Source organism: Mytilus californianus, unplaced genomic scaffold (assembly GCF_021869535.1).
Source record: "Mytilus californianus isolate M0D057914Y unplaced genomic scaffold, xbMytCali1.0.p SCAF_7, whole genome shotgun sequence".
NCBI classification, from domain to species: Eukaryota; Metazoa; Mollusca; class Bivalvia; order Mytilida; family Mytilidae; genus Mytilus; species Mytilus californianus.
The window spans coordinates 91,518,044-91,537,829 of record NW_026262723.1 but is presented as its reverse complement, the minus strand read 5'-3'; the positions used below and the strand labels follow the sequence as shown (position 1 = coordinate 91,537,829).

The following is a 19,786-nucleotide window of genomic DNA, read 5'->3' as shown; positions in this document are numbered from 1 at the left end:
AAGAACCCCACCAAAAACTAGGATCGATTATCTCAGGTGCTCCGGTATCTTTCACCTCTCTTTAATATGAACCGGCCGAAGATGATGCATAGGCCTTATCGTGGCAAAATAATATTCTTTATTCGCATCGACATTGTAATGATATACTGCGACATCAATTACGATTTTTTAATTAATGCTTTAAAGTGTCCAGTGACAAATATCATTCAGGGCATAATCAGGCCGACTAGAACCTAACTTATACAACAATTTTAATTTCTGAAAAGTGTTTGGACAAAGGTGTAGTTTGGAAATTTATAATCAATGAGCAAATGATAGCAAAATTAATGTGATAAGAAACTTGCTTTGGAACAGGCCACATGCGGAGCCTCAGCTTAGCTATCATTCTACTTGGTATGCCAGTTAAATTGCAATGACCCGGAAAATATGAACAATTCCAACACCGAGAAATATATTATAACACACTTCTACTGGAACCTTTCTTAGGAGGTACCAGACTTAAAAAATAAATAATGGGTGAGAATCTCCTAACATTGCACTTTGGAAATCCTTTTTTGGTTGCAACTATGCTTTAAAGGCTTCAACACGAATAAAGAAAGATACCTGGTAAACTTCAATGAGACAGTAACATAAGCTGTATATGTCTTTGATTTACTCGCATATACTAAAGTCATACTCATATGACCTAATGACATTTGATAAGAAAACGTGAATCCGACCAAGGATTTGTATAGTGATATACAAATCCTTGATCCGACGGATTATGCACAAATCATTTTTACCATTAGTGAACACATACTGTGAGGTAAACAAAACACCCAAACATACTTTTTTTCCTAAACTTACTATGTTTTCCTTATGAATTTTTGACTCCTTGCACTTTTTTTTGAATTCATGACAACTGGCCCCATTGCCAAATCGCCCCATTTTTTCACCAACTCGCCCCACTTTCTACCAACTTGCCCCACATGAAAAAGCCAAAGGGTAAAATTACGTTGAATTTAGTCCTGCCAACTCGCCACGTATAAAAAAGAATAATATTATCCTGATTAATAAAGGTCTGCCAACTCCCCCCACTTATGAAAAATTGTAAAATCCAGATGAATTTAATTTTAGTCCTGCCAACTCTCACCACTTATGAAAAAGAGTTTAATCCCGATGAATTCAGTCCTACCAACTCGCCCCACTTATGCAGAATCATATATTAGTTTTTTTTTTATTGGTATTACAAGTGGTTTTTTTTCTATTGTTATTTTAGCAGTACAGTTGGGGAGATTGTGTAGATTAAACTATCTTTCATAAGTGGGGCGAGTTAGCAGGACTAAATTCATCGGAATTTTACCCTTTTTCATAAGTGGGGCGAGTTGGCAGCAAGACTTCCAAAACAGTCATATTTGTCGGACAAATATAAATTTATCGGACATTGTCCAGCTGGGCCAAGCATGATTCAGACATCCTACTTGGGTTTGTCATTTCAATGTTCATGTAATTCAGAAAAATCAACCATTTTGACATGACCTTGTGCCCTAAACAGCCACACATTCCCAGTCATAAAAGTGACAGTTCTCTATAAACAAGCCCTACTCATTACAATCAAGGTTAATTAAGTGTTTAACAGGTGAGATTCACCTGTGATCACCTGTGTCAGGTAAACTATTTGTACCATCTTTTTGAAATTAATTTTTTTCTAAAAAAATAAAAACATTCCTGGTTTATTAAATCTAACCACTTTTTAGCAAAACAGATTTAGACTTTCAGGAAAACATATTTAAAACGATAAGATTTACAAAGGTGGTAAAAAAGTTTAACAGACAGAACCACGTCGATTGAAATACATGTATTACAAGTGTGCGCATGTGCACATGTGTGATATATATTATTAATAATGCATCCTAATTCATCTAAAACGATAAAAATGTTATTTATACCATTATCTTACATTCATCTCAAGTATTTTCCTCAAAAAATAACGTTGAATGAACTGCTTAAACTCAATAATGCTAGATAAAAATACACAGATTTTGCACAACCGCCTCTGTTCCACATTCTATCGTCGCCGTGTAAATATCCGGTATTGGAAAACATGTTTATCAAATAACTAAGCTGGTCCTCGACTGACTAATACACTTTGTTAAGTCTGCGGATATATGCCAATTGGAACCATGCACTATCAATGTAATTGTTAATGTCAAACATGGAATTTATATAAAAACTGAAAAAGTATGAAGTCTATGAAGTTTATCGTCCTTTAATAGTTTAATGGCTTTATCATATGGTTATGTCCATCTTTTGTTATGGGGGAACCTGTCTAAAGGGATAGAAAATAGGATTGAAAAAAATGTCGGTCTGGCTCAAATATTTTTTTGAAGCCCAGGTTGGCAGGACTAAATTCATCTGGATTTTACTATTTTTATAAGTGGGTTTATTTTCATAAATGGGATTAAACTCCTTTTCATAAGTGGGGCGAGTTGGTAGGACTGAATCCATCAGGATTAAACTCTTTTTCATAAGTGGGGCGAGTTGGCAGGATTAAATTCATCAGGATTTTACAAATTTTCAATAGTGGGGCGATTTGGCAGACCTTTATTCATTGGGAATTTGCTCTTTTCCATAAGTGTGGCGAGTTGGCAGGACTTAATTCAACGTGATTTTTTTTACCCTTTATCATAAGTGGGGCAACTTGCCAAGTTGGTAAACAAGACTGGGGAGAGTTGGTAGAAAGTGGGGCGAGTTTTATAGAATTTATGCTTATGCACAAAAAAAGATCCACATGTATTTGCACCTACCACAATCAACTTTTTTGAAAATTTGCCTTTAATCTGAACAAATACCTCAAAGCTCAATACTATAACTGAAGTAAAAACATGTATATCAGATGCATAAAATCATAAATTATGCACCTACATTAAACTTTTAAAGCCCATAGAAACAGGTATAAACAATTCAAATATACCAAGGATTTGTATAGTAAGATACTATACAAATCATTGAATATACCAACTTGGCCTTTTTTACCTTCTCTAATAAAGAGTTCCCAACTGGATATCAGCCTGTATAAAAGATGCAAAAATAGAATGCTGGTTTCTTTCTTTTTTTTTAATTTATTTTACTAGCATTTAGTAGGACTAAGTAATAATTTTGTATGGTTTTGTGAAATAATGTGGCTTCCAAATAAAGAAGATAAAATGTGTTAACCAGTGAAAACTGAATTTTTGCAACTTGGTATACTTACATATACTTATATATAATATAATACAAACAAGAATGTGTCCATAGTACACGGATGCCCCACTCGCACTATCATTTTCTATGTTCAGTGGACCGTGAAATTGGGGTCAAAACTCTAATTTGGCATTAAAATTAGAAAGATCATATCATAGAGAACATGTGTACTAAGTTTCAAGTTGATTGGACTTCAACTTCATCAAAAACTTTAACCTGAAGCGGGACAGACAGACGAATGAATGGACGAACGAACGGACGCACAGACCGAAAAACATAATGGCCCTCTACTACTGTATGTGGGGCATAAAAAACACATACAAATAGATAAATGGAGGGCTTTGAAATTAACTTCTAACTCAAACAAACTCAAATCAAGTAATAAAAGGTACAACAAAACAGAGTGAGTAGAATTTACTACTCATAACAATGAAGGTACACATTAGCAGAGGATGCATACATTCAATATGTTTTCTATTTAAATAGAAAAAAAAAACAGAGGAGTCCAGTCAAAATGGCTATGTTAACTGTAAAGAGTAGCTTTACACATTTTCTTACATTTAGTTAAGCTTAAATTATTTGATATATTTTCCTGCAAAATTTTATGTATGGAATGGTAAACTCTTGAAATAAAAAAAAGACTAAAATTTCCTGGGCCTATTGTATTGGGAGACACCATAATGAAGTGCAAAGAAATTAACACAAATGTACATTTGTACATGTACTATGAAAAGCTATCAAATCTTCAGGTTTTAATCCTGAAATTTTGAGTTAACTTATTTATGAAGGTTTTAACAAAACACACTGTCATGACCATTTTACGAACAAATATTATATAATAAACTTTTATCTGACTACTTAAACATGCTAGATCCCATTATAAATATTTTGATGAAAAATGGAAGGTTATCATGGTTATATTTCTGTACATTTAAATTAGCAGAATTGTTGTCATTGATGACAAATGTCAAGTGGCAACATACACTTTGTGATTTTAATTGACAAATGTTTTTGGGTCATCTCTTATTACCTCCAATATGTATTATATGTATATAGGCTAATTGCACAGTGTACATTAAATGCAGTAAAAATTCATTGATGTGACAAAATTTCAAAGCTTGATTAGTTATACTCAATTAACTTATTGTATTGTTTTTGTATTTTACAAGTTTATTGGGCAACTTATGATAGTGCTAGATTTCTATGCCCTTTTTATACGACCGCAAAAAATTTTTTGCGTGGTATAATGCTATGATGTAGGCGTAGTTGTCCGAAGACACATTTGGTTTCCAGACAGTAACTTTAGTTTAAGTGAATGGATCTCTATGAAATTTGACCAGAAGGTTCAATACCACAAAAGGAAGGTTGGGATTGATTTTGGGGGTAATTGCCCCAAACGTTCAGGGATTAGGAGCAAAAAAGGGGCCAAAAACAAGCATTTTTCTAGTTTCCAGACAATAACTTCTGTTTAAGTGTATGGATCTCTCTAAAATTGTACTACAAGGTTCCATACCACAAAGGGAAGGCTGGGATTGAGTTTAGGGGTAATTACTCCAAGGGGGGGTGGGGGTTGTCAAAAAGTTCAGGGGGGATTTTTTTTCTTCAAAATTTTTGAAATCTTCAATAGACCTTTTTCATATTAATTACTTTTGACTCCGGAGTTTATATTTTTTCGACAGGTTACCTATTCTGTGGTAAGACATCCTGGTACTCGGTCAAGTAAGAACAACGTAAAAAAGTAAAATCAAGCTTTTCATCGATTCAATCAGAAAACAGAAAACTTCCCCTCAAATTGCACGGATTATGTGTTTGATATTTCTTCTTTTGGTTGCTCTTACTTGAAAGAGTACCAGGATGTCTAACCACAGAAAAGGTAACCTGTCGAAAAATTATATAATCCGGAGTCAAAAGTCGGTAATATGAAAATAGTCTGTTGCACAGTATTGCACAATAGCAAGAAATCTTCAATTGCACAGTATTGCACAATAGCATAGTATTGCGCAACAGCACAGTATTGCGCAATAGCAAGAAATCTTCAATTGCACAGTACTGCGCAATAGCACAGTATTGTACAATAGCACAGTATTGGGCAATAGCAAGAAATCTTCAATTGCACAGTATTGTGCAATAACAAGAAATCTTCAATAGCACAGTATTGGGCAATAGCAAGAAATCTTCAATTGCACAGTATTGCGCAATAGCTGTATGATATGCTGAATCTTATTGTGCATTTAATTTTTTTATTTTGGGCCCTGTTTTCAAATAAGTCTATATTAAGGTTTGAAGGGTCCAAAATTAAACTTTGTTTGATTTCAACTAAAATTAAATTTTTGGTGTTTTTTTATATGCTGAATCGAACCATGTTGTTAGATTTTGGATATCAGACCATTACAATTAAATGTGCCGATTTCAAATTTTTAAGATCTTTGACCACATTTATTTTGTGTCAGAAACCTATATTATGTCAAAAATTTGATCACAATCCAAATTCAGACAGTATCAAGCTTGAATGTTCTGTCCAAACTTGCCCCAACTGTTCAGGGTTAGACCTCTGCGGTCGTATCAGGCTGCGCTCAGCGAAGCATTTTATTGATAGTCTGTTGATATTACCCTGCATCTGTCACTTCAATGCTTTGATAGTCTGTTGATATTACCCTGCATCTGTCACTTCAATTCTTTGATAGTCTGTTGATATTACCCTGCATCTGTCACTTCAATGCTTTGATAGTCTGTTGATATTACCCTGTATCTGTCACTTCAATGCTTTGATCGTCTGTTGATATTACCCTGCATCTGTCACTTCAATGCTCTCTTTCTTTGATTTGGGTTTTTTTTCAAGTATATGTAAAGTTGTCTTATATTGAAATAATGCAATTTTCTTATTTCAGCCTCATCAATATTAAGAAGATTCATACCTAGGAAGACAACATGGCAGTATGGGCAAAGGTTGATGTCTTCAACATTAGATGTTTCTGTAGATGAACAGACAGGTATAAAATATAAACTTTTCTTGTAAGAGAGCAGCCAATTTATTTTAAGCAAAAAGAGAAGGAGGCTTAGAAAGAATTTTTAAAAGTGCTGTGAAATGGAAGAGTAAATTGTGAGGGTCTGGCAGGGGTATGAAAAAAAAATAAAAATGATAAAATTGCATTACAGAGTAAATTAGTCATGTTTTCCTAGTTTTGATGAGAAATAATTTTAGGATTTATCTGGAATTCCCTTAATGAATGCGTAAACATAAAATCAGTGATGGCTTCCATAACATGAATACATGCTATTTTTATTTAATTTTCTGTAGAATCTAAAAATTATGGATAGATGAGTGCAAATATAGTGTTGACCAAGAAATCTCTCACATACATTTTTAAAAAGATATTTTTCAATGGAATACTTATCAGTAATATAAAGTATGTGCTGAAATAAAATAGAACTTAATGGTGTATATATAGATTTTTTAGATTTATTTTATTTAAAGTGCATCCTGATACAATATACATAATATAACATCACAATTACAATTCAATTCAGCAAAAGATTATAATATCAGCCAGCCTTTAGAGGCTTATGAAACACTAACAATATTCATACAAGCATATAAACATACAAAGAAAATATAAACTATGAATTGATCTTTCTGAAAACTGAGATTATTATAATTTGTTAAAACAGCATATGTTTTTTTTTGTCATTGTTCTATTATGTCATTGCATAAATGGTATGTGACGTCTACGAATACATATATAAATATATATACATATATTGAACTGGGAAATCATTATATAATAAAGATAGCAACTGTGTGTAACATTTTATGTGTTATTATTCCAGGTATAGCTTTATTGAAAATGAAAAGAAAACCAGTGAACAGTTTGAACCTTGAGTTCCTTCAGGATATCAGAAGTACCATAGTCACATTAGAACAAAACAAGAAATGTAAAGGCTTGGTGTTAACTTCTGTAAGCAATGTATTTAAAATTCTTTGTCAAAAACTTATATACATGTGGAAATGCCAGTAAATCATTGCACCTCCCATGAACTAATCTAGAAGAGAAGAAAAAAATGCTAAATTTGCCTACTTTACCAATTTGCTGATTTGACGAACCACTCTGTCATAAACAGAAAATTCTAAACTATGTATGGTTTATATGTATTGTTGAGTGTAGATGCATGTTCATCTAACATTATTTACCTGATATTAACCTCATTTGCATGGTTCACTGATTTATGTTAAATTTAGGGTAAGGTAAGTTTGTGGTAAGGTAAGACTAGCGATTATGTAATTTGACCGCAAAAAAATATGGATCTTTATGAAATTGTACTGCAAGGTTCCATATCACAAAGGGAAAGCTGGGTTTGAGTTTGGGGGTAATTGCCCTAAACGTTTAGGAATTTGGGGCCAAAAAGGGGCCATAAAACAAGCATTTTTCTAGTTTCCAGACAATAACTTGTTTAAGTGTATGGATCTCTCTGAAATTGTACTGCAAGGTACCATACCACAAATGGATAGCTGGGATTGATTTGGGGGTGATGAATCATAAGGAGGTTCAAAAAATTTGGGGGAGGGATATTTTTTTCCTTTTTTTTCTAAAAAATTTTCCATTTTAAATTGGTTATTTCTGATTTATATATAAAAGCAAATAATAATGATATGGTTTGAATAGGTAAATTAAAATTTTTTAAGTTCTTAGACCACTTTCATTCTGTGTCAGAAACCTATGCTGTGTCAAATATTTAATTACAATCCAAATTCAGTGCTGTATCAAGCTTGAATGTTGTGTCCATACTTGCCCCAACTGTTCAGGGTTCGACCTCTGCGGTCGTATCAAACTGCGCCCCAGCGGAGCATTTTATTTAATTTACCTATTAGATTTGACTATGTTTAAAATTGGTTATTTATATATTCTTACAAATAATGCCCATGTATGAAATGTTCATCACATTTTTCTCAGGAACTACCAATCTGTAAGCTGGGTACCCTGAAATTTAGTATCAAGCCATGTGTGAATATGCTCATGCTTTACTGTTTGATTCATTTTCGTTTCCAGTTCTCATCAACCTACTGTTTACCAAATTCTTATAGCGAGGGCATCATTAGTGATCAATATTGCACAGTTTAAATTTCTAATATTGTTTATATATATGACAATATGACGATTGAAACAACTATAGGGCAGCTTTTATCAATGATCAAAATCCATACCGTATAGAAAGATATAAAGGCCCTGGCATGACGAAATGTTGAAAAAAATCAGTGTTTGCTTCTGCAATCATTTATTCCTTCATTTGGAAATAGAATTATGGTTATAATGTTGTGATGTCCTAGAGATACATGTCATAGATGTATATGTCAAGTGTCAACCAATTCCATCGTTGACTTAGATCTGACAAGAAATACAAAGGGAAAGGATTGATCAGTTCTGTTTATTTTATAGTAAAATGCATGTTCTGATTTTCTTTTCAAAACATGTATAATTCACAATAATAAGCTAAGAGATTATGTTAATGGTGTAATAATTCACATTGCCAAATTTCAAGCATATTTTCTGAAGTATACACTAAAACATTTTGATAAGTTAATGATATCCTGAGCACTGGATATTCTACCATTGGTTTAACCTTTATTTTATTTTGTTGTTCTAGCTATGAAATTATCCATAGTCTGAAGTGGTAAATTAACATGGCAGATTACTGAGAAAATTTCATCATGTAAGAATGCAAAATAAGATGAGAGTATCATATATTTTTACATTTTTCTTCAGGATGTACCAAAAATATTTTCTGCTGGCATTGATATATTGGAAATGTACCAACCTAATGAGGAAAGACTACATAGTTTCTGGAGGGCATTACAAGATATGTGGCTACAGCTTTACGTGACACCACTAGCAACAATTGCAGCAATAAATGTAAGTCACAGTGTATTAACAATATACTAATTAGAATGTAAATAAAAGAATACATGGAGTAAAAGTCAATAAAACAGGAAAACAGAGACTTGATTAAACAAAGAAAGACATCTTATACAACAAAAAGTGAATGCTTACTGTACAAGTATAATGCAGTAATTATATATTATCGTTGGTTATCTCAACAAGATTGATTTTCTCGCTTGAGCCGGTACAATCGAGTTGAGATGACCAATGATAATCTGTTTATCGCTATTTTACCTATGAAGACGTTGTTAATTTCCTTGACAACGGCACATGTTCCCTTAGTTTCTAGCGATAATTTTCATATCACTCGACTCCGCTGAGACTGGAAATTATCAGTCAGCAAGATCAAAGGAAAAATTCGTAAAATAGCGATAATAAAGTAAATGGTAGCACACAATGTACAAACAAAACTTTCAAACAGATGTATAGATGATTTGATGACTGAATGTTTGATATAAATTTAGCTGGTAATCTTTCAAACATGATTGTTACAAGAAGTTTTACAGTAAAATGGATTTAAACTTTTTAATTTATTTCCTCCAACACAAAAGACGTTATGTGGATTAAAGTAGATAAATCCTATGGTATTTAAATTAACTTAAGCTCATAAATCTTAAAACAGTTATTTTAAGGAAAATTTTGAGTTCAAAGTAAATGTAGTATCACATTATATCGAATGAATGTATACAAAGGACATTTTTAGTGAAAGGCTTACAAAGACAGTTGTTAGAACAGTTGTTTTAAATCCTGTGAGAAATGGACTTTTTAACTGTGAAGGAATGTGTAAAGAATAGATAGACTTTTGACCAATATTAGACTTTTAAATTAAAGAAAGCTGTACATTATCAGTGTTGGGTTTATGTGTATATAACTGCTTGCTTTTATGGACCATATTCTACAGTGTAGCTCAAAAATACAAACTTTGGCCCCCACATACAGAAGAAGGTTTAAACTATTTTTAAATTTTGTTGCACACTATTTACACAGATATTTCTGTGCTCCAAAAAGCGGAGAAACCTACTATCAAGAAAAAAAAAAAAGAAAGATGTCTTATATTTTCCCAACTTTTATATTTTCACTTTCTTTTTTTGCAACTCCTTATTATATCTGTATGAATATTAAAGTAGTGTTCTTAAGTGAAAAGTTTTAGTTATTATGGTGTAATAATACTCTTCAGAACGAAGTTTTGTAGGGAATAATGTGTTTGACCCGTCCGTCCTTCTGTCCATCCATCCATCAGTCCGTCAGTCCTGTTCTTGTCATCGCAATTCCTCTGAAACAACAATACAGAATTTCATGAAACTTTGTAGATAACAAGGACATACTATGCAGATGTGCATATCGACAGGAAATTATGATTCAACTTTTTTTCTAGCAGTTATGCCCTTTGAACTTAGAATTTCAGCCTAAATGTACTACTGCAACAGTTTTTCATTGCAACTCCTCTAAAACCACACAACAGAATTTCAGTAAACTTTGTAGATAATTAGGACATACTATGTAGATGTGCATATTGACAGGAAATTGTGATTCAATTTTTTTTTCTAGGAGTTATGTCCCTTTGAACTTGGAATTTTGGCCTATATATACTACTGCAACAGTTTGTCATCGCAACTCCTCTGAATCCATATGATAGAATTTCATGGAACTTTGTAGATAATTAGGACATACTATGTAGATGTGCATATCGACAAAAAGTTATGATTCAATTTTTTTTTCTAGGAGTTATGTCCCTTTGAACTTGGAATTTTGGCCTATATATACTACTGCAACAGTTTGTCATCGCAACTCCTCTGAATCCATATGATAGAATTTCATGGAAATTTGTAGATAATTAGAACATACTATGTAGATGTGCATATCGACAAGAAATTATGATTCAATATTTTTTCTTGGAGTTATGCCTCTTTGAACTTAAAATGTTGGTCTAAATATACTACTGCAACAGTTTGTCATCACAACTCCTCTGAATCCACACTACAGAATTTCATGAAACTTTGTAGATAATAAGAACATATCAGTTGACTTTTGTAGGAGTAATGAGTCTTTGAACTTAGTAATCTGGTGATATTTTGTTTGCCCTGTGACAATGTGGGATATGTGAGCTTGCTCACAAAGGTTCTTTATTATACAATATGTAATGTGATCATTTTTAGGGACACAGTCCAGCAGGTGGATGCTTGATATCTATATCATGTGATTACAGAATAATGGCTCCTAATTACACCATTGGCCTTAATGAGACTTTATTGGTAAGAGATATGTATGCTGATGATTAGCTTCTTTTATCAGATATAAAAAAATTACTACAGATATATTTTTGTTTTGTTTAATCTGTTCTTTCCTGATCCTGCATGGAGTCAGGATTTTTTTTACAGCCAATCATTTTTGGCCTATATGGCCCTGAAAACTTTCCAAAACTGCCCTAGTCAAATTAGGTTGACAGCAAGAATTCAAATTCACAATTCATGGCCCATATACCTTTTTTAGATGTGCTATGCCCTTAATGAAGGAAAAATTGAAAATCTGAAAAAATAACCAAAATCTTGTTGGTGGGAGTAACATGGTAGCTACTACATTAATGATCTAGACTATCAACCTACATCTATTCACATTTAGTGAAGAAACTCAGATCTGTATTATATAGCCAGATCAGTTTAGGTCTGTAAAACCTTGGATATTGTTTTATCAGAAATATGTAAAATTTATCATTTTTGATGACTTTGTTCATGTTGTTTTAAATGTTTCTTTAGCAAGACAAATTCCAATGACATCAAGTACACTGCCTGTCAAAATGTTTGTGCTGCTGTATCTGCTAAAAAAGTATTTGAGTGAAACAGAACATCAGTTAGATGATGGGGGATTATATTAAAGAAATAGACTAGAATTTAGTATTTTTTTGTGAATATGATATGAATTCAAATTGCTGAATAATATTAAGGGCAGGCTACAGATAATCTACCTAAATTGTATTTATTTAAAGACAAGAAATGACTTAATTTCAGACATTTTTTTGTACATTTCAGGGTATAGTTGCTCCATTTTGGTGAGTACACAAAGTTATAAAAGAAAATTATATTTATAATATATTAAGTTGAAGGTGACCTTGTGCCCCTCCCCCAATTTGGTTTTAAATAAGTTGAATTTCAGTTTCAAAAGACGATGACTACATTTGTAGTCATTCATGCTGACATTACTAACAGGTAGCATACATAGTAAAACAACAAGTCGGATAAAAATAATGGAACAAATGACATTAATGAAAAGTTGTCTTTCTTTTTACTTTAAAATATCTAATATTCAAAGACATTTTTTGAAAAATAAAGTCTCGTTACCCCTTGGTGTTTCTATTTTTTGTGATAAAACTAATGGCCTGATTTATACAGCTTTTAGTCTATTTATTTTACAAGACCCTCAGATTTTGAAATAGCTTATTGCCTTGTGTGATTTCTTTTCTTCACATTGTTTTACTTAATGAAATGTTTCATATTCAGGATTCATTGATAGTTTATAAATACAGTGTTAAATAAATAAATTGACAGGTTTAAAGATGCCATGTGTAATACTGTAGGACACAGAGAAGCAGAAATAGCATTAGCTCTTGGAAAGTTATACTCAACAGATGAAGCTCTGCAGAAGGGGTTGGTTGATGAAGTTGTTCCCTCTGAGCAAATAATGGAAGCTGCTCAAAAGAAGTTGTTAGAATATGTTAAAATACCAAGTAAGGAAATCATATTGCACTGCTTAAAAATTCAAACAAGTTAATTCAAACAAATACATAAAATTATTTGTTATGGTCATTTGATTCAGTGGGAAAATTAGATTAATCTTTCTTGGAATAAAGACATGAAAAGTGGTGGTGATCTGAACAATAAATCTAAAGAAGACAAAACCATGAAGGATAAATTTTTAGATCAGTGTAGAAATGAGTAATCACTGCTGTTTTATCATAGTTTCAACAAAGTTGACCACTGCTTATAAAGTAATAAATGTCGGCCACTCTGCAACATTAGGACTAAATCTATTGAACCATGTACTACATATTAACCAAATTGGGTTTGTTAATATCCTATTGTGAGAGAAAGACCTCATTTAATTTTGAGGTCACTTGGTCAAAGGTCAAGGTCATAGCTGACAGCTTCTTTTGATAGACTGAAATTTTGAAAAACGTTTGATTTCCAAATGATATTTGTTGAACCATATATCTAACTTTTACAAAACTGGATTTGATAGTGCCAATTGTAATGAAGAAGATTCCTATTAATTTTTACATCACTAGGTCAAGGTCACATTGTCAGAATCAAATGCAATCTAGGTAATATTATTAAAATCGTTCACCAAAACAATGTGATTGGCTAACAAAGGAAAATCAAAATGTGACCTTATTTTCATTTTGGGTATGAACAATAACATTACCCATATTCCTATAGATTTTGAAACAGAGATTTGATAGGCTGAAATAAGTGCAAATTTTTTGTCTCTGAATGATATAATTTGAATCATTTCATCCACCAAATATAGTCAACCTATTGGTTATAGTATTTGAGAAGAGGACCTAATCACATAAACTTTTAACATTGATCACTGATCTGTGAAATGAGGTTGAGGTCAGGTGAACCATGTCTGACAGACATGTTGACCTTGCTATGAACCAATATACCAAATCTAGTAATCCTATTACTCATAATAAGTGAGAAATTTACATGAAAAAAAAACAAACTTTTTTTAAACATTTACTGAACCATGAAAATAGGTCAAGGACAACAGACATATTGCAGACGGAAATCTTATAACATTAGGCATCTGTATACAAGGTATGAAGACTCCATGTCTTCAACCCTCTGAAATATAAAGCTTAATACAAAAAGTTTACGCTGCAGCCGCCAGATTATAATCCTTATGTCTCACATTCTGCAACTTTTGTCGCTGGCGAAACAAAAAACTGTGTTTTTTTTTACAAATCAATAAAGATCACAACTCAGCTTATGCACTCATGGTGCTTCTGTTATTTTCATGAATGTATTTTTGAAAATTTTCCTGAAATCTTCCTACAAGAATCAAAAGTCAATTTAAACTTTTTTCATATATTTTGAAGTAATATTCTTTTAGGTTACCTTTACTTTGTAAAGTTAGTACTGAATATACCGGTACATGAAATATTTGCAATGGACATTAAGCAAACAACAATCAATACTTTGATTTGATGATTATGATGATTTCTGTTGGATAAAATGGATTTCAGTCATAAGCCATATCTAGCAATTCATTTTGGATTTTTTTCAGATATGGCCAGGGCATTATCAAAACAATTAATGAGACAAGAAACAGCAGATAAATTACGCAGCAAACAGGATAGTGATATTCAAAATTTTGTAAACTTTTGTTTACAGGATAAAGTTCAGCAGTCATTGGGATTCTATTTAGAACAATTGAAAAAAAGGAAATCAAAATAGGTCATGATGATGTCAATTGATAATCAGATTATATTTTTATATCTACGGGTAGTTCTTCTTTTACACCATTCAGAGTACAGGTAAAGCATCTGTCATTTTTCGTTAATATTCCACTAATGCAGAAAATTTCAACAAAACCAAAAGCAATATCCACAAGTACAATAAATGGCAGAGCCAGGTTATCAGCAAGGTGGCAGCAACTCTCAAAACTTGAATAAATCTTTCAAAATTTCCATCAAAAGAGAACAAATAAAAAAAAAAAAAAAAAAGCAAAACCATATACCGTTATAATGGTTAACTTTGAAAGAATTGGAACATTAATTTCTAATAGTTTATTAAAGAAATATTTAAGAAATAAATGTTATAAATCATGTCATGACTACTGGACTGATGATACCATTAGGGACTTAAAGAAAACCAACAGTATTATAGATCGTGAGTCTAACTTGGCCAAAGGAGGCATTTTAACCTAACTATGATGAAATAAATTGGAGCAGCTGTTGTTCCTCTGATTTATAAAAAATAAAACATACTATTTCATTTGCAAAACATCAATAGCTTCTGTGGGGAGGGGTGGCTGTGCTCCCAGCCCCCCTGCCTTGGTAGATTCAGTGGTCAAGCTACGCCCATGCACTTACAAACTCAAACTCTTGTGTTTTTCAAATGTGAGACAGTTCTCTGTCCTTGCCATTATTGTTTTACATTGCAAGCAATATTGTCCAGGAAGACAAAATTTTCAAATTGTCAGGCACTAGATATATATAATGATAAGAGCTTAACTCTTCTTTAAATTTGGCACAAGAAAATATACTGTAAAATAGTTTGTTGCAAGACATACAGTCTTTTAAGATACAACTTTTTAACACACATGTAGCAATCGGTTATCACATGGGCACTGGCCACCTATTATCTGATGTACTTGAAATAACATTGTCTTGGACGAATTCGAAAATCAGTGCTGATCAATTATTTTTAATAGAGTTATGCCCCTTGGAAACATTAATTTTATGGAAAATTGCATCCTTAGCGCTCTCATGTGTACAATTCTTGCCAGAATTTTATGAAACTTATATCATAGATTTATAAAAGAAATGCCTTGGACGAGTTCGAAAATCAGTGCCGATGAATTATTTTCAAAAGAGTTATGCTCCTTGGAAATATTAATTATAATGAAAATTGCATCGTTAGCGCTCTCATTTGTACAATTTTTGCCAGATTTTTATGAAACTTATATCATAGGTTTATATTAGCAATGTCTTGGACGAGTTCGAAAATCAGTGCCGATCAAATTTTTATGGGCATTAAGTTTTACCCTTGTCCGTCCGTCCATCCGTCCGTACGTCCCAAAGTTGGTTTCCGTTCTCTAACTTTAGTTTGCCTCAACCAAATGTTATGAAACTTATACACAATGCTTATTACCACAAAACACAGATCACGTTTGAATTTTGGTGACGTTTTAACCATTCTAGAGTTATGCCCCTTTAAAAATTGAAAAATTGCTGAATTTTTCGTTTCCGTTCCCTCACTTTGTTATGTTATGAAACTTATACACAATGCTCATTACCACAAAATACAGATCAAGTTTGAATTTTGGTGGTGTCACTTTAATCATTCTAGAGTTATGCCCCTTTACAAAAGGAAAAATTGCTGAATTTTTTGTTTCCGTTCTCTAACTTAAGTTTGCCTCAACCAAATGTTATGAAACTTATATACAATGCTTATTACCACAAAATACAGATCAAGATGGATTTATGGTGGTGTAACTTTTACTGTTCTAGAATTATGCCCCTTTACAAATGGAAAGATTACTGAATTTTTCGTTTTCGTTCTCTAACTTAAGTTAGCCTCAACCAAATATTATGAAACTTATACACAATACTTATTACTACAAAACTCAGATCAAACAAATTTGGGTAGCATCACTTTCACTGTTCTTCAGTTATGTCCCTTTATAACTTTATATGATATGCAAGCTTGGGGAATCATCTGTGTCCCATGGACACATTTCCTATTTATTAGTCCCCTACTGACGAAGTTGAAGGGGACTTTAGGTTTGCACTCTTTCCTTCTGTCCGTCTGTCTGTCCTTCCGTCAGTCAGGCAAATCAGTTTTCCAGACTTTTTATGCCCCCACCGTAGCGGAGGGGGCATTAAGTTTTACCCTTGTCCGTCTGTACGTAAGTCGGTCCGTATGTCCGTCCGTGGGTACGTCCCAAAGTTGGTTTCTGTTCTCTAACTTTAGTTTGCCTCAACCAAATGTTACGAAACTTATAAACAACGCTTATTCCCACTAAATACAGATTAAGTTTGAATTTTGGTGGCGTCACTTTTACCGTTCTAGAGTTATGCCCCTTTACAAATGGAAAAATTGCTAAATTTTTCGTTTCCGTTCTCTAACTAAAGTTTGCCTCAACCAAATGTTATGAAACTTATACACAATGCTTATTACCACAATATACAGATCAAGTTTGAGTTTTGGTGCCGTCACTTTTACTGTTCTAGAGTTATGCCCTTTACAAATGGAAAAATTGCTAAGTTTTTCATTTTTTTTTTCTAAATATCAAGTAATTTTTAAAATTGGAGTTATCTTCCATTGTACATGATTATAGTTGAATCAACTACAATCAATGCTTTATACAATGCAATGTTTAATTTTGCCTTCCACTGATAAAATAAAGTAATTTTTACCCTTCATTCCTAAAAATTCTTGCCTTCTGGCAGAAAAAAGGGTAGGTAGGTTAAAAAGTAAAAAAAAATATTGGAATATTTTACTTAGACTACTAGTATATAGGGAAATGTTCTGGTGCTTAAAGTTAATGTGGACCCTTTGGCTAAAATGGCTGCGTTTTCACCTCAAAATTTACTCTGAGTACAGACAAACCTGTGCATCTGGAAAAGTTTTAAGGCATATCATGCTATATCGAAAAAATGTGCATTGCAAAATCCAGTTCAGTTTTTATACGACCGCAAAAATATTTTTTGTGGTCGTATATTGGTATGACATTGGCGTCGTCGTCGTCGTCGTTGTCCAAAGACACATTAGTTTTCGCACTCTAACTTTAGTTTAAGTAAATGGATCTCAATGAAATTTTACCATAAGGTTTAATACCACAAAAGGAAGGTGGGGATTGATTTTAGGAGTTAAGGAAAAAGGGGCCAAAAATAAGCATTTTTGTAACTTCCAGACATAACTTGTGTGTAAGTGTAAGGATCTCTCTGACATTGTACCACAAGGTTCCATATCACTTAGGGAATGCTGGGATTGATTTTGGGGGTAATTGCCTCCAAATTTTAGGAATTAAGGACCAAAAAGGGGCAAAAAACAAGCATTTTTCTAGTTTCATGACAATAACTTGTGTGTAAGTGTATGGATCTATCTGACATTGTATCACAAGGTTTCATATCACAAAGGGAATGCTGGGATTGATTTTGGGGGTAATTGCCTCCAAAATTTAGGAATTAGGGGCCAAAAAGGGGCAAAAAACAAGCATTTTTCTAGTTTCATGACAATAACTTGTGTGTAAGTGTATGGATCTCTCTGACATTGTATCACAAGGTTCCATATCACAAAGGGAATGCTGGGATTGATTTTGGGGGTAATTGCCGGCAAATTTTAGGAATTAGGGGCCAAAAAGGGGCAAAAAACAAGCATTTTTCTAGTTTCATGACAATAACTTGTGTGTAAGTGTATGGATCTTTATGAAATTGTACTACAAGGTTCCATATCACAAAGGGAAAGCTTGAATTGAGTTTGGGGGTAATTGCCCAAAATAGTTTAGGAAAAAGGGGCCAAAAATAAGCATTTTTCTAGTTTCCAGACAATAACTTGTGTTCAAATATATGGATCTCTCTGAAATTGTACTGCAAGGTACCATACCACAAAGGGAAGGCTGGGATTGATTTTGGGGGTAATTCCCTCAAAATTTTAGTAATTAGGGGCCATAAAAGGGCAAAAAAACAAGCATTTTTCTAGTTTCAGGACAATAACTTGTGTGTAAGTGTATGGATCTTTATGAAATTGTACTGCAAGGTTCCATATCACAAAGGGAAAGCTGGGTTTGAGTTTGGGGGTAATTGCCTCAAAATTTTAGGAATTAGGGGCCATAAAGGGGCAAAAAAACAAGTATTTTTCTAGTTTCAGGATAATAACTTGTGTGTAAGTGTATGGATCTTTATGAAATTGTACTACAAGGTTCCATATCACAAAGGGAAAGCTGGATTGAGTTTGGGGGTAATTGCCCTAAACGTTTAGGAATTTGGGGCCAAAAAGGGGCAAAAAAACAAGCATTTTTCTAGTTTCCAGACAATAACTTGTGTTCAAGTGTATGGATCTCTCTGAAATTGTACTGCAAGGTACCATACCACAAAGGGAAAGCTGGGATTGAGTTTGGGGTGATGAATCATAAGGGGGTTCAAAAAATTGGGGGGGGGGGGGGGGGGGGGGGATTTTTTTTTCTTTAAAATTTTCCATTTTAAATTGGTTATTTCTGATTTATATATAAAAGCAAATAATAATGATATGGTTTGAATAGGTAATTTAAAAATTTTTAAGTTCTTAGACCACATTCATTCTGTGTGAGAAACCTATGCTGTGTCAAATATTTAATTACAATCCAAATTCAGTGCTGTATCAAGCTTGAATGTTGTGTCCATACTTGCCCCAACTGTTCAGGGTTCGACCTCTGCGGTCGTATCAAGCTGCGCCCCAGCGGAGCATTTTATTAATTTTGTAAAATATAAAATGCATTTTAATTTTATTCATCTAAGGCATGCTATATCTTAAAAAATTTCCAGATACACAGTGATGTCTGTACTCAGAGTAAATTTGGAGGTGAAAACACTGCCATTTATGCCAAAGGGTCCACATGAACCTTAACCAAATTGTCTGGACTTTAAAGATGATTAACTAAAAATATCCATAAAAAGTGTTAAGGTAGGCATGAACATTTAGGATAGGTAGGGAAGAGCTTTATCACTTCTTTTTTTTTTTTTTATTTCTACTGAGAAATTGAAAATTAAAAATCTTTAGTCATCTTTGTTTAATTCCTTCACAAATTGTTCAAACTCTGACTAATTAAGACATGAATGAAAAGAGACTTTGGACATACATTTATTTCTATGAGACAGCAACCCTAAACATGTTAAAGCCAGAAAAGACATTAACAGAGCAACATATGGC

General features: G+C 32.9%; 1 protein-coding gene across 2 annotated transcripts; it reads left to right on the top strand.

Annotated features, from left to right (window-relative positions):
* The first annotated feature begins 460 nt into the window (after positions 1-460).
* LOC127708721 (enoyl-CoA delta isomerase 1, mitochondrial-like) lies at positions 461-14,653 on the top strand. 2 transcript variants are annotated; one of them, XM_052213840.1, is made up of 8 exons: positions 461-516; positions 6,111-6,212; positions 7,051-7,178; positions 8,982-9,128; positions 11,312-11,407; positions 12,182-12,201; positions 12,698-12,876; positions 14,439-14,653. In XM_052213840.1, the coding sequence occupies exons 1-8, from the start codon at positions 513-515 to the stop codon at positions 14,606-14,608; spliced, it is 846 nt and encodes a 281-aa protein (XP_052069800.1). In that variant the 5' UTR covers positions 461-512; the 3' UTR covers positions 14,609-14,653. The 2 variants fall into 2 exon arrangements, with proteins under 2 accessions (XP_052069800.1, XP_052069801.1); XM_052213841.1 differs by having other exon boundaries at positions 516-606.
* The last annotated feature ends 5,133 nt before the right edge of the window (positions 14,654-19,786 follow it).

Bases quoted from the DNA above. Each gene is read 5' to 3' on its own strand.
- LOC127708721 (XM_052213840.1), top strand. The intron at 9,129-11,311 runs GTAAGTCACAGT...GATCATTTTTAG, and splicing joins CAACAATTGCAGCAATAAAT to GGACACAGTCCAGCAGGTGG. The intron at 12,202-12,697 runs GTGAGTACACAA...ATAAATTGACAG, and splicing joins GGTATAGTTGCTCCATTTTG to GTTTAAAGATGCCATGTGTA.